Below are 13,960 nucleotides of genomic sequence, written 5' to 3' on the forward strand. Positions count from 1 at the left end.
TGCGCTCTCTTCAAACGCCTTTACATCGTAGCCAGAATTTACTTTTTTTAGTTATCTGAGCTCTAGTATATCTTCTGTAGGATCGGACCGGATGGGCTAACCTTTGTTCCCCAGATGCATCGCTGAGCCCTGGGTGTCCATTACCCTGTTGTTGGTTCACTAGTTGTCCTTCCTTGGACCATTTTTGGTAGACACTAACCACTGCATACCAGGAACATCCCATGGCCCCTGCCTTTTCAGAGATGATCTGATACTGTCAACTAACCCAGGTGGCGGGCAGTTTGTCGATACAACCATCTAGCTTCTTGCATTCCAATAATGTGCTACTTCTCAACTCACTAACTGGACGAAATCGCTTCAATTGGGTTGTAGAGGCGTCTAGTGGTCAACAAGCTCTACAGAGTCGGAAAAAGTCCACTACACTGGAGTAGAGCCTTTTTATAGGCTATGGGTGGAATCACATTAAGGGCCTAAAGGAGCAAGAGCGTTCATCTAATCATGCAGCCACGCTAATCATTTATATGTATGCCTTAGATGTAACTGCATGCCGAGTTTTGAAGCAAAATGACAACTTCTTCTAGGTGCTTGATTTTTTTATTTATCTTTTTTTTTTTTTACAAAGAGTGTATACGGCTAGGTCATGTGACGGAGGACACATTCGGTGAGATCAGCAAGGCAGCTTGGCTGCATGCCTTTGCAGCAGGCATTATGGGCAATGTGATTTTTCTCTAAAAATCAATTCAGACTTGCACCATTCGATTTGGTGAAAATTGGGACAATTTTATTGCCCTGTCAATCAAAATGAGCAACACTACCACCACCCCCCCCCCCCCCCCCCAACTGTGCTTACTGCTTCAGGGGAGGAGAACAACAGAAGGAAAAAAACAAACAAACAGGACATAAAAACAGCATCCATCCATATGTTACCAGTGGTAAGAGTTGAACCTAGAACTCCAGCAAGGCAACAGTGCTAATTCTCCAGAGCGGGCCGCTTTGATGCGGCCAAGAAAGAGCGTCAGCTTTGTGCATTGCGAGATGCACAAATGTCACACGAAGATGAGCCCTATTCTTTTGAATGGAGTCCTATACATGAGCGATTCCTTTCCCGCATTACTGTGCCTGAAAAAATAGTGGAATGTTCCAACTTTTTGCACTCCTCATAACACATCACCCATTTTCAATGGGACTGTAAAACACATTGCGTTGCGTGCGATAAGAGGTTTCCCATTGAAAACAATGGGAAACACTTGCTGATACACTACTGCATCTGAAAGCCAAGCCGTTGGATCACAACTCCCCAGAAGCGAAGGGATGTGTGTAGAGATGAGCGAGCATACTTGTTAAGGCGATTTACTCGAGAGAGAGCATCGCCTTTTACGAGTACCTGCTGGCTCGTCCCTGAAGATTCGGGAGGGGGGGGCGGAGAGTGAGAGAGATCTCTCTCTCCCTCCTGATCCCCTCTGAAACCCCCCTGAATCTTCAGGGACGAGCCAGCAGGTACTCGAAAAAGGCGATGCTCTCTCGAGTAAATCGTCTTCACAAGTATGCTCGTTCATCTCTAGAGGGGTGTTTAACAAAATAAAAGCGCCTCACAGCTGCAGATAAATTGCACATTGGCGAGCGCGGTATTGGGCACAGTGTCACGGCCAGATGTAGGTAGGCGAAGGAGCAGGAGGAGGACGAAGCTTGGAGGCTCAGTGGCTAGCACTATTGCCTTGTAGGGCTGGGGTTCTGGGTTCATAGCTAATTATGAGCCACATCTGCATAGTTTGTATGCTTCTCTGTTTATTTATTTTTATTCTTCTCTGGAGAAGACAAAAAGAATTCCAGCACTGCAAAGCAATCTAAGTTACCATCTGACCAAGGACAACATCTGCATGGAGTTTTTCAATGTTATCCTTGATTAGATTTGAGCCCAGCACTGTAAGGCAAGAGTGCCAGCAACTGACACACACTACTCCCATGGATTTCAATGGGAGTACGATTCGGCCATCCCCATTCACTAGAATTTTTATGAAATTGGGTAGAGTATTCCCGATCCAAATATTTCATTTTTCGCTCAACACTAGTGAAGACTCAGAATAATCTGCAGAGCTATCACTTTATCTTTTATTAGTCTTTTATTAGTTATAGAAATACATTTTATGCAATTCTAAACTTTTTGTGTTTCATAATTGATTGCAGAGAAGAAATGTTCCCCCCACTATATACAGTATTTGTGTCGCCCTGATCACATTCCACTTCACACATTAACCACGCTCCGACTTGTAGTAAAACAGAGAATACTTAAGGGAATTTACAGATGAAAACGTATAAACTGGGTACGGATTCATTCTTATAACTGTGCCTATCTAGCATAAAATGTGTTTTCCGGGCAATTTCTGTTGCTGATCTATCCTCAGAATAGGTTATCAATAGTTGATCGGTTGCGTCTGCCGCTCAGGACCCTGGCCAATCAGCAGTTCAGGGACTCGCTGTCAATACCACAACACAGTGTCCAGATATGGAAACAGATCCCTCCGGCCTCTGCCCAGTGGGCCATGCTGGTAACTGCAGGTGCAGCTCTCATTGATTTTAATGTGTTACGACTGTAATTACCAGTGCTGGCCACTAGATGGTCAGAGTGATCTGCTTCCGCACCGTACACTGTGTTGTACTGACAGCGGGCACCCAAGCAGTTGATTGGCCAGAATCCTGAGCAGCAAATTAACCTATTCTGAGGATAGGCCATCAATGGGAATTGCCTGGAAAACCGCTTTACTGGGCTCTACATATAGAGCAACCTGTTTTATCTGCTGCCATTCCATACACATCCGCTATAAGAGCTCATGCACACTGGAATGAAAACTGCAGAGCCATACAGACTTTGCTGGATTTTGTGTATGTATGCAATGCTTCTGGGGAAAAACACTTCTGTACATACGGAGTCAAGTGGAGCATGGCATTACAAAAACGGTATGCCTCCATATGAAATCTAAGACCTATTAGATTTACAGGAGGTACAATGCAGGCTTCATACATTTCCATGGTAGCCCTATTACGGCTTTGTACAACACCAACAAGTCTTGCTTAGGCAACATGGCTGGAAAGCTACTCCAGTCTAAGGGCGCGCTCTGCCATAAAGGAGAGAAGCAGTCTTTTAAAAGGCCAGTGTTTTGTGGGTAATAGTGTTGTCAATTAAACAATACTGGTAAAACTAGAGCTTTTGTACTGTACAAATTAGAAATTAACTTGTATGAAATACAGTACCCATAGCAGTTTGATAATACCCCTTAAAAATTGGGAGGAAATGGTCAAAAATCTCAATGTTTGGGGTGTACATGTTTTTTGTACTTAAAGGAGATGTCCCGCGCCGAAACGGGTTTTTTTTTTTTTTAAACCCCCCCCCTCCCGTTCGGCGCGAGACAACCCCGATGCAGGGGTTAAAAAAACCACCGGCACAGCGCTTACCTGAATCCCGGCGGTCCGGCGTCTTCATACTCACCTGCTGAAGATGGCCGCCGGGATCCTCTGTCTTCATGGACCGCAGGGCTTCTGTGCGGTCCATTGCCGATTCCAGCCTCCTGATTGGCTGGAATCGGCACGTGACGGGGCGGAGCTACACGGAGCCCCATAGAGAAGAGGAGAAGACCCGGACTGCGCAAGCGCGGCTAATTTGGCCATCGGAGGGCGAAAATTAGTCGGCACCATGGAGACGAGGACGCCAGCAACGGAGCAGGTAAGTATAAAACTTTTTATAACTTCTGTATGGCTCATAATTAATGCACAATGTACATTACAAAGTGCATTATTATGGCCATACAGAAGTGTATAGACCCACTTGCTGCCTCGGGACATCTCCTTTAACCACTTCAAGATGGCCCAAAGACTATAAATGTCCAAGCAGTCTTCTTTATTTATCTCTGCAGGGACCTTCTCTGTAGAGAATCCCTACTTGGCCCCGCCCCCCTGCTGTGTGGGAGTGCTGTGATCTAAGAGTTTAATGACAGCTCAGATCAAAGAGCTACCTGGAGACCAATCGGCATGATTTCCGGGTATGTGACTGATGTGACAGCCAATCACAATGAGAAAGGCAGCTCATTTGCCAGCCTCCCTGCATACAGCTCTGTGATCCAGCTGTTCTAGGACAGCGGAGGTCAGACAGCTTTGCCTAGAGACCCACAGACACTCATCAGTGTAGGCTTGGGGCATGTGATGGCAGTGACAACAAGTCACAGTAAAGGTTAATTGTAAATAAAAAAAACTTTTTATAACAATGTACACCCTGTCGCCCGCCTCACAGCCTGTCAGGGAGGTAGAAAGTTATGTGCAGTCATTACACACACAGTAAGGGTATGTTCCCACCGCGGAATCTGCTGGAGATTTTTTTTTTGCATGGGTTCCACATCTAAAATTGCAGGAGGAAGCTGAGCTGCATATTTCTGCCATGGATTCGCTCATGGATTTAACCCGGTTAATGTGCAAAATCTGTATGCAGAATTTCTTACAGAATTCTGCGCAGTTCGAAAATTGCATCAGAAATTCTGCCCATGGATTTTGTGCATTCATAGGACTAAATGCATGCGCAAATCTGCGACATATATATGTACCTCAGCCACTGATTTCTGCTGCAGAGGAGGAAGCCAGGCAAAAAAATTTGTCTCAACTTCCGCCGTGTGATCATACCTGAAATGTGGTGCCTGGAAAATGTCCCAATAAGAGGGAGACTCCAAAATCCACAAGGCCCTCCTTCATTTTCGAGGTCTGTGTTTAAGTCATGCTGCACACAAGGGCCACATGTGGGATATGTCTAAAACTACAGATTCAGGGTAATAAGTACTGAGAGTTGTTTCTCTGGTAACTCCGCCTCCGATACAGAAAAAATTGTTTAAAATTGAAAATCTTAAAGAAAAGGACTTGGTTTAAATTTCACCTATACTTCGATACTTCTTGTGAAACACCAAAAGGGTTAATAAATAACCTTCCTAAATGTGGTTTTGAATGCTTTAAGGGCTGACGTTTTTTATAATGGGTTGATATGTAGGGGGTTTAAATAGACAGACCCATCAAACCCATTTATAAACTCAACTGGTCCCTGAAGAAACAAAGTTTGGAAATGTTCTTCCAAATTTGAAAAAATTACTGCTGAACTTTTTAAGCCGCGGAACATCTGGAAAACATACAAACAGGAAAGTTGTAAAAGGCTGCTGACAAAACGTGGACATACAGCAAATATTATTTAACTGTTTTGTGTGGTGACTATATGTATTACAAGCAGAAAATTTTTAAATTTGGCAAAAATGCCAATATTTCTAATGTTTCTATAGGTTTTTTTTTTGTTTTCTTTTATATACAAAATATACCAAAATTGACAATGGGTATAAAATAAAATGTGTCATGAAAAACCAATCTCCGAATCACTTAGTGATAGCATTCCAAAATTATTACCACGTAAAGTAAAACGACAGATTTGAAAAACTGGGCATGGTCACAGGCCGAAACTGGCTTGGGTGATAAGTGGCTAAAAAAAAAATGCTCAATCTTCCAACTGCTTCTTGGAATCTGGGGGAAAAAACTTGGGCTCCTTGAATATTCACCCTTTGCCTGTATGACAGTCTTGCATGCTGTCGGCATGGGGTGGAAAAACACAGATTTTTCGAGTGGGCTACATTTCCATTCTTGGTGGAGAACCTCTCAGATATGTTTGACTAGCGATTTGCTGTTTAAAACATGGGGTGTTTCCGAATATCTGGAGGCTATTGTATATACAGTAGATGTATACAATGTGAATGCACTCATGATGGTTGGTAGGGTGGATGGTAAGTGGGCCTTGTATGGTATTGCATCTCATTCCCATTCCAGTAAATGGAGCTGAACTACAATAGAAGACACATCCCATGGACGGAACGTGGCGCTGCTTCTGCAAACCCAGCCGGCCCTTTTGTCTAATCCTGGACAAACCACTGCAATAACTGAAGATTTATTGCACTTCCAGCTGCATTAGCCATATTTGTGTGGCGGTACTCGTATGCTTTTGTCTCGATTGTATTTTTTAATTGAAGCTTCATTATACTGTATAGCATAACTTTTTGCATCACATCTTCACTACATTTTTTGCTCTTCACTTCTCATGTTTACAGTTGCTGTTATTCTGGTGTCATATTTGAGTACTTATTTCCCTCTTTTATGGGCTATTATTAGAGATGAGCGAGCGTACTCGGATAAGCGGTACTCGCTCGAGTAATTTGCTATATCCGAGTATCGCTGTGCTCGGGTCTGAAGATTCGGGTGCCGCTGCGGCTGACAGGTGAGTCGCAGCGGGGAGCAGCGGAGAGCGGGCGGGAGAGAGGGAGCGAAAGATCTCCCCTCCGTTCCTCCCCGCTCTCCTCTGCAGCTCCCCGCTCTGTGCCGGCACCCGAATCTTCAGGGACGAGCACAGCGATACTCGGATAAAGCAAATTACTCGAGCGAGTAGTGCTTTTCCGAGTACGCTCGCTCATCTCTAGCTATTATCTAAATTCGTCCAATACAGTGTGATGTTCTGGTTGTCTGTTTACAGAGCTCTAGTTACATGCTATAGCATTATAGATGCTAGAAGTAAAGGCCCACTTACACGGAGCGATGATCGCTCAAAGATAGCTCAAATGACAGTTTGAGTGACAGCTTTGAGCGATCATTTTGCATAAACTATTAAGTAGCTACTCAGCTACTTAAGAGCTTATTAGCGTGCAAATGAAGCCTTAGCTGAAAGCAGTTAATAGCCCGAGGGCTCTTATCTGCATTCAGCTCCTTTCTTCTCTGACGGGAAACTTTGCTATCAGCACTACCCGTGGAGAACTGCTGATAAGACCGCCGAACGATTTTTAGTTTGGCCTGAACCTAACGATCAGTTAGCAGTCCATGAAACGTCCACGATGGCCACGCATTTAGATGCAACGATGATCGCCCAAACGATCGCTTTTTAGCGATTTTTGAGCAATCTTTGCTCCGTGTAAATGGGCCTTTAAAAACAACATTCATCTTATTGATTTAAAGCATGGAAGTAAAAAAAAATACTTCCATATCCTTCTATTTTACTATCTAAGACTTCATAGGGTTGCCTAATCTTTTTTGTGTATTGGGACTATGAATACACTTATTTACGTATCCTTTACACACTCCAGCATTTTTTTCTATAGGCTATTAGTAAAGAATAATGAATGGGCTTTTGTATATACATGTTTTAGTTTACGTACCACTTATGGATTGTGCCATCTTAGTTCCTTCTTCCTTCCTGACATGCAGCCTACATTTCCCATCATCACACTGCACTTGCTTTGCTCTGAGCCCTAGCTAAAGCCGGCCATACAGGCCAGATATCTCTCCCGATTCCTCAACCCCCCCCTACCCCCCCCCCCCCCCCACCACCACCACCACCACCACACTCCAAACAAACTAGCTGAGCATGGGTGTGTTCTGAAAGGGGAGGGCAGATTAAACTGCCAACAAAAAGATCATGAAGAGAGTGGGGAGACCCCCAAACACCTTATATATTAATCTATTTATGGCCAGCTTTGGGGTAGCAAGTAACAGATCACTGAAATAGTACTTATGTTCCCCAGTGTATTCCTAGGGGAGACAGGCTGCAGCTGCATCACTTGTATCCTGCTTGTGATTGGTTTCTCCCTGTCATCTCTTAAGGGTTAGGCTTGAAAAAGACCGTGGAGGTTGAAATGTAGCTGTCATTTTAGACGTTATGGGAGAATTAAAAAAAGGCTAACAGCTGATCTGCACCTACTTATGCTGCCAACTGTCTACTGCTTCATCTATATTAGAATTTGAGGGCTTGGTTTTGACCCTCCTGCTTGGCTCTGCATTTTCATCTGCCCGACCCGGAGGCATATATCTATATTACTCCCCATTGGTTGTTTGGATTTACTCATTCACAGTGATCGGTTATTTGGATTGGCTGGTTCACGGTGATTGGTTGTTTAGATTGGCTCGTGTAGAAGTGGGGAGTAATAGGCTAATATGCGACCCGGAGTGGGTTTTCACGTAGTGCTGCGGGTGCACTCTCTGCTTTCTATATGTGAAGGCATCTAAGAGCTGTCAGTAGGGATTTTATGGATGTTGATATAACCCTGTAGTTCAAAGGAAGTTACACAGGGAAGAACAGCATCCTGTGTACACAGGAGCGCATGCTTCGGACTGGTGGACAGATATGACATGATTGCATGACAGCTGTCCATAAGGAAAGGGGTCAAAATGTATGGCTGAAGTTAAACAAAATGATAATACTAGCTCACCAGCAATATTCCAGCATTGTATGTGAAAAAAAAAATTACCAGAGTGCTTTGCTGTAATGTAATAACTTGCGGCTGCCTGCAGGCACCACTAGGGGGTGCCTACTGAAGACAGATTATTGAGTTTGAGGGGAACAGAAAGAACTGATTTTCTGTATGTTCTACTAGGGGTGGCAAGAATGTTAGCACTTGACTGGCATTTTGAAGGAGAGAAGAGAATTTGGAGCGCCTCTTAAAAAATTTAACTTCAACCCCCTATAAAGATATAGTATGAAATGAATTGACACATAATTTTGACCTACTTTTCTAAAAAAGAAATTAAGTACACTTTTAAGCACATAATAGTATACTGCTGTGCATGGGCAATGGGTCTGATTGGCATCTTAATACCTTAAGGCTATGTTCACACAGGGCAGAGGTTGCTGTGGAGGGTCCACAACGGACATTCTGCAGCAAATCCACAGGGCAAATTCCTTGTCAAATATTGACCCAGAATTTGGAGCTGAAATCACCCCCTCATTTGAAGAGGTAGAATCCGCACCGCAAATGTAGTGCCCTAATTGACATGCTGCAGATCCAAAACCAGGTTGATTTCCGCATGGATTCTGAGGTTATTTTTTGAGTGGGATGATGAAATTTTGAAAATCTCATCCACTTTGCCGCTACTGTACATGCAGAGAGTCCAAACAGTAAATCCACCCCATGTGAACATAGCCTTAGACTAAAGCTACACTTAGATGCTGGTGCCTGACCCGTCCCTTATTATATTGGGATATACCTTCAGGGTAAACAAAGTGGCGAGGATTTGAATTTGTTTCTACACATTTTTTGATGCAAGACCACGCCGATATTAACAAAGGTTTTACAGATGCCATGTTTTCTTGTAACAATTGTGTGATGGTGTAGTTAGCGGGACTATCTGTGACCTTACACTGAAGGAATAGCCCAGTGAAATAAATACGATCAACAGAGCTAAAAGCATAATTTTTGTAGAAGTTCTCGGTTACTAAGGGACTTTTCACACGGTACAGAGTTACGTCACAAGACGCAGCAAAACCCACAGCTGCGGAATCCCACCCCAAAATCTGCAGCTCTAACTGCGGATTTTACTGCAGCTTGTAGCACGTTGTGCGGCCTATTCCGTCCCGTGTGAAAGGTCCAATTTCAGAACTTACCCCCCACGTGTGCCATCATTCATTGACCATTTCCTTTTTTTTAAAATATTTTTTCTAACATTTTGATAAAAAGACAAGTTATCCAACATAGTTTCCATGAAGAGCATGCCTTTTATTGTAGATACTGCATATCCTGCTAGCACTCTCAAGAATAAAGGCAAACTAGGCAACGATATGTACTTTACACCACCAGCATAGATACAATGAAAGAGCTACATACAGTACTAGGAATATGAAAAAAAAATAAATTAAATGGAAAAACTGCCTTTCCAGCAATGGAGGAGTGCATTTACCCATTTAACCCCATGCTAGTGCTGAAGGTAACATAAACGCTAACTCTGAAAAACTGTCATGACTGCAATCCTGTTCCACCAACAGCTGTTCCCTGTCTGACCGGAACCGGTCCTCCATGATTCATACCAAGAGATTAATCGTCATTGCAAGGGAGAGTCCTCCTCATGGTGAAGTTGTAAAAAGTCAGATATAAGAAAAAACCGCCAAGTGCAAAACTGCTTCATTTGCAAGATTTCACCACTTGCTCATAGGGTGGAGGAGGTGTGTTGTAGTAGGACGGAGGAGGGGGGAAAGCTGGATTTCCTTGAGGGGAGTTTGGCTGCATGTGGAATGAAGGTGTGGCTGGATTTCCCCCTGGATCAGAATAATATGGCATTCCGGGCTGCTGAGGTCCTGAAATATAAAATGAAACCGATCAGATGACCACCCCACATTATTTGAAATGCAGTCGATAGAGACCATTAACCGTTTCCAATACAGTGCCGGACCTCATCTGACATTGGAGCTATGCAGGGAAATCTCAATGTCAGGTGAGGTCCGACATGTTTCCAACGCTATGCAGGACAGCTCTTCGATGTTGGAGGCAGGTCTGCATATGTATATTACACTGTGCAGGACAGAGCTCAGATGTCGGAAAGCTATCCTGTGTAGTGTTAGAAACATGCGCTATACACATTGTATGCAGTTATAGGAACGGGATGGAACTGTATGATAGATAATTATTATAGAAATTAGAAATAAATAGTCTTAATATATAAATATTATATAATATATATGTCAACCTGACCACTTGAGTGACAGAGGGCTGTGTTGTGTGATCTGCTATTAAACTACGGACATAGATATATGCCCTGGCTGCACATGGCATAAGCATTTAGGACCTATATCTACAGACTAGAAGAGACAAGGGGTTAACTTAGATATTTTAACCCTTTAATGACCAGCTGTACATGTTTTTACAGTGGTCACGAAGGAGCCTTAGGCTAGGCCACCATAAAAATATAGTGGCCTAGTCTGGGGCTGGCACAGAATCCTGTGTCGGGAAGGGCCATGGTTCAACTGTCTACGGACAACTGGGCTCTTGCTCTAATGTCCCGAAGTGACGTGTAATGCTTTACACGACACAATCAATAGCGATTGTGGCATATAAGAGGATAACTGAGAAGGGCACTCCTCTCCTGACACCCATCACCACCCTATGATGCGAGCACAAGGTACTGATGGGTTGCCTTGGCAACCAGAGTCCTGATGAAGGCTATGAATCTGCCATGCAATCCAGCCTACTAGACCGTGTATGTCAAAAATATACTACATTGCACAGCTTATGTCGTGCATAGTAGTACAAGGCCCCTTGAGGGGTTAAAAAAGTGCGTTAAAAAAGTTAAATAAAGTTGTTTTTTTTTAAAGTAAAGGAAATTAATTATTTTTTACAAACCCCTTTTTTTCAGGAAAAAATATTTTTTTTAAATATTAGGCATCACGGCGTTTGTAATGTCCCATACTATAAGAATATTATGTCGGTTATCCCACATGGTGTGAAAAGGAATTTTAAAAACAATGCCAGAATTGTTACTTTTCATTTAGTGCCTTCAGAAAAAAAAAAAAAAAACACGATGAAGAGTGATCAAAAAGGTGCATGTACTCCAAAATGGTAGTGATGGAAACTACAAGTCGTATTAAAATAAACAAGACGTTACACAATTCATCTGGTGAAAAAAAAAGTTATATGTTGTTGAATGCAACAATGCAAATACAATTTTTTTTGTACTACAAAAAAGGGGTTTTGTTGTGCAAAAGCAGTAAAAGAAAATTAAAATATATATATATATCAATTTAGGATAAGTATAATCATATTGAAAAGTAAAGTTAACATATTATTTATATCACATAGTGGGTGCAGCAAAGAAACACAAAAATTCTAAATTATTGTTTTTTGTTCACCTGCATGCCCAAAAAGCCATGATAAAAAGTGATCAAAAAGTTGCATTTACCCCAAAAATGGTACAACTGGAAAGTACAAAAATGAGACCACACATAGCTCCATTGAGGGAAAAATAAAAAAATATTTTGAGCCTCAGAACGCGGCGATGCAAACAAAATACCGTATATACTCGAGTATTAGCCGACCCGAGTATAAGCCGAGTCAATAAGTTTTTCCACAAAAAACTGGTAAAGCTTATTGACTCGAGTATAAGCCGAGCTATACTCAAGTATATACTAGGTAAAGAAAAAATGCAATACTCACCTCCCAGCCGGCGTCTGTGTCCCTGGCGTGATGGGCTCTCCGACGGTGCAGCAAGCTGCTTGAGAATTCTCCCCGCTGTCATCTCTCTGGCTCAGCTTTGAATTCCCCCGCCGTCAGCAAGTAAGTAAGTGCTGTGATTGGATCGAGCGCCAGCCAATCACAGCCGGCGCTTGATAAACCAATCACAGCCATTCAGTGATGTCATCCACTGAATGGCTGTGAATCCTCAAGCGCTGGCTGTGATTGCCTGGCGCTCGATCCAATCACAGTGCTTACGTACACAGCGCTGACGGCGGGGGAATTCAAAGCTGAGCAGGTAGAATTCTCAATCAGCTTGCGACACCGCCAGGTAGACCATTGCGCTGGGGACACAGACACCAGCTGGAAGGTGAGTATTGCGAGTTTTTTTGTTTTTTCTTTTTTTCTACCTCACTCTAAGCCGAAGGGGGCTTTTTCAGCATAAAAAAATGTGCTGAAAACTAGGCTTATACTCGAGTATATATGGTAGTCTTTTATATGGTTGAAAAGAAGTAACTAGAGATGAGCGAGCACGCTCGTTTAAGGCTGCTACTCGATCGAGTAGCTGTGTACTCGCCCGAGGGGGAGAGATCTATAACTCCCCCTCCGCCGCCCCCCGCATGCTGCTCGGGCGAGTACACAGTTACTTGATAAGACTGCTACTCGATCGAGAAGCAGCCTTAAACGAGCGTGGTCGCTCATCTCTAGTAGTTAAATTAATAAAAGTTAAACTGTATATTATACGTATCCCAAAGTGATTCCATTAAAAAACTTGTCATGCAAAAAAAAATAAAAAAGCCCTCATACGACTATGTTGATGAAAGAATAATAATGTTATAGTTCCTGAAATCAGACTAGGAAAAAAAAAAAATTACCTAGTGATTAGAACACAAAAAGGTTGGTCAATAAGGGGTTAAGGTTAAGATTGGTGTGTCATTAAACAAAACCGTATATTGTGCTCCTATGATTGTGTTTTTGAATCTCATTCCCTTCATTAAAGAAACAAATTCTGCAATATCAGCTCTAAGAGTGCGTTCACACGAGCGTAGGCGTATTTACGTTCGCACGTGCGCAGCGTATAATCGCCGGAAAGAACGTTTTTCGGCGATCATGACCAGAGCTAGAAAGCGTATTATTGTTTGTTCCTACTTTGCAAACTATCTTTTCGGCCATCGAATATGCGTTGGCACGTATTTCGGTCGCGTATGTTCCATTTTTTTTTCGGGTTGCCGTTTTTACGCGCTGTAAAATCGCCTGTGCGAACGAATGCATTCGAAACCAACGCCTCAGATGGTCACGTATATACGATTGGGCGCAAAAACGCGCCGTTTATGTGCGCGTGTGAACGCACCCTAAAGGTATGAAAAATGAACTGTCGCTTTAGTGAACTATTCCCTGAGCGTTGGTGGCTACGGCTAACGATCGCAATTTAGAGCTAATCGCTGGGCTAAACTTAAGTCCAGGGGCAGCCCAGCAATTATATCTAAATCGTGCGTGTAATTGTGTCCTCAGTAAGTCAGTCAAGTATGTAACCAAATTAATTAAAAATTATATAGACTAGACACATGTAGGTTTAATTAGTAACACACTACTGAATGTAAATATCTCTTAAATAGAACTTCTTCAGCAATGTGAAGTGGGTTGAAGGGTACTGGTGCATTATGTCTCCACCAGATGTATGGGTGGAGACATTGGTTGGCTGCTGTCAGTGACAGGGAACTCCCAGGCCAGGCAGGTTGGTCGGTGTTAATGAGAGGGAACTTCCAGGATATGCCCTCCTCATCTCCCGAATTCTCCTGAAATGGGCCTGTCAGCTTACACATGTCCCCGATGGACTCCCTGTGTCCCCCCCAGTGCCGCGCTCATATCCACATGGCCGTGGCAGCTGACAAATGTCCCCGGCGGAGTCGCATCTGCGTTGGTGTCCTCCAGCCGCGCTCATACCTCTGCTCCCTTTTTCCCTGCGC

At 43.2% G+C, this 13,960-nt stretch overlaps 1 protein-coding gene across 1 annotated transcript in view; it reads right to left on the reverse strand.

Annotated features, from left to right (window-relative positions):
• Positions 1-9,527: 9,527 nt before the first annotated feature.
• Positions 9,528-13,960, reverse strand: part of LOC136590988 (WW domain binding protein VOPP1) — a 165,042-nt gene continuing 160,609 nt past the window's right edge. Inside the window, exon 5 of the mRNA XM_066588450.1 lies at positions 9,528-10,123. Within this exon, the coding sequence (XP_066444547.1) occupies positions 9,951-10,123 (173 nt within the window). The 3' untranslated portion in view covers positions 9,528-9,950. The remainder of the gene's footprint in view (positions 10,124-13,960) is intronic.

This window comes from Eleutherodactylus coqui, unplaced genomic scaffold (assembly GCF_035609145.1).
Source record: "Eleutherodactylus coqui strain aEleCoq1 unplaced genomic scaffold, aEleCoq1.hap1 HAP1_SCAFFOLD_26, whole genome shotgun sequence".
Taxonomy (NCBI): Eukaryota; Metazoa; Chordata; class Amphibia; order Anura; family Eleutherodactylidae; genus Eleutherodactylus; species Eleutherodactylus coqui.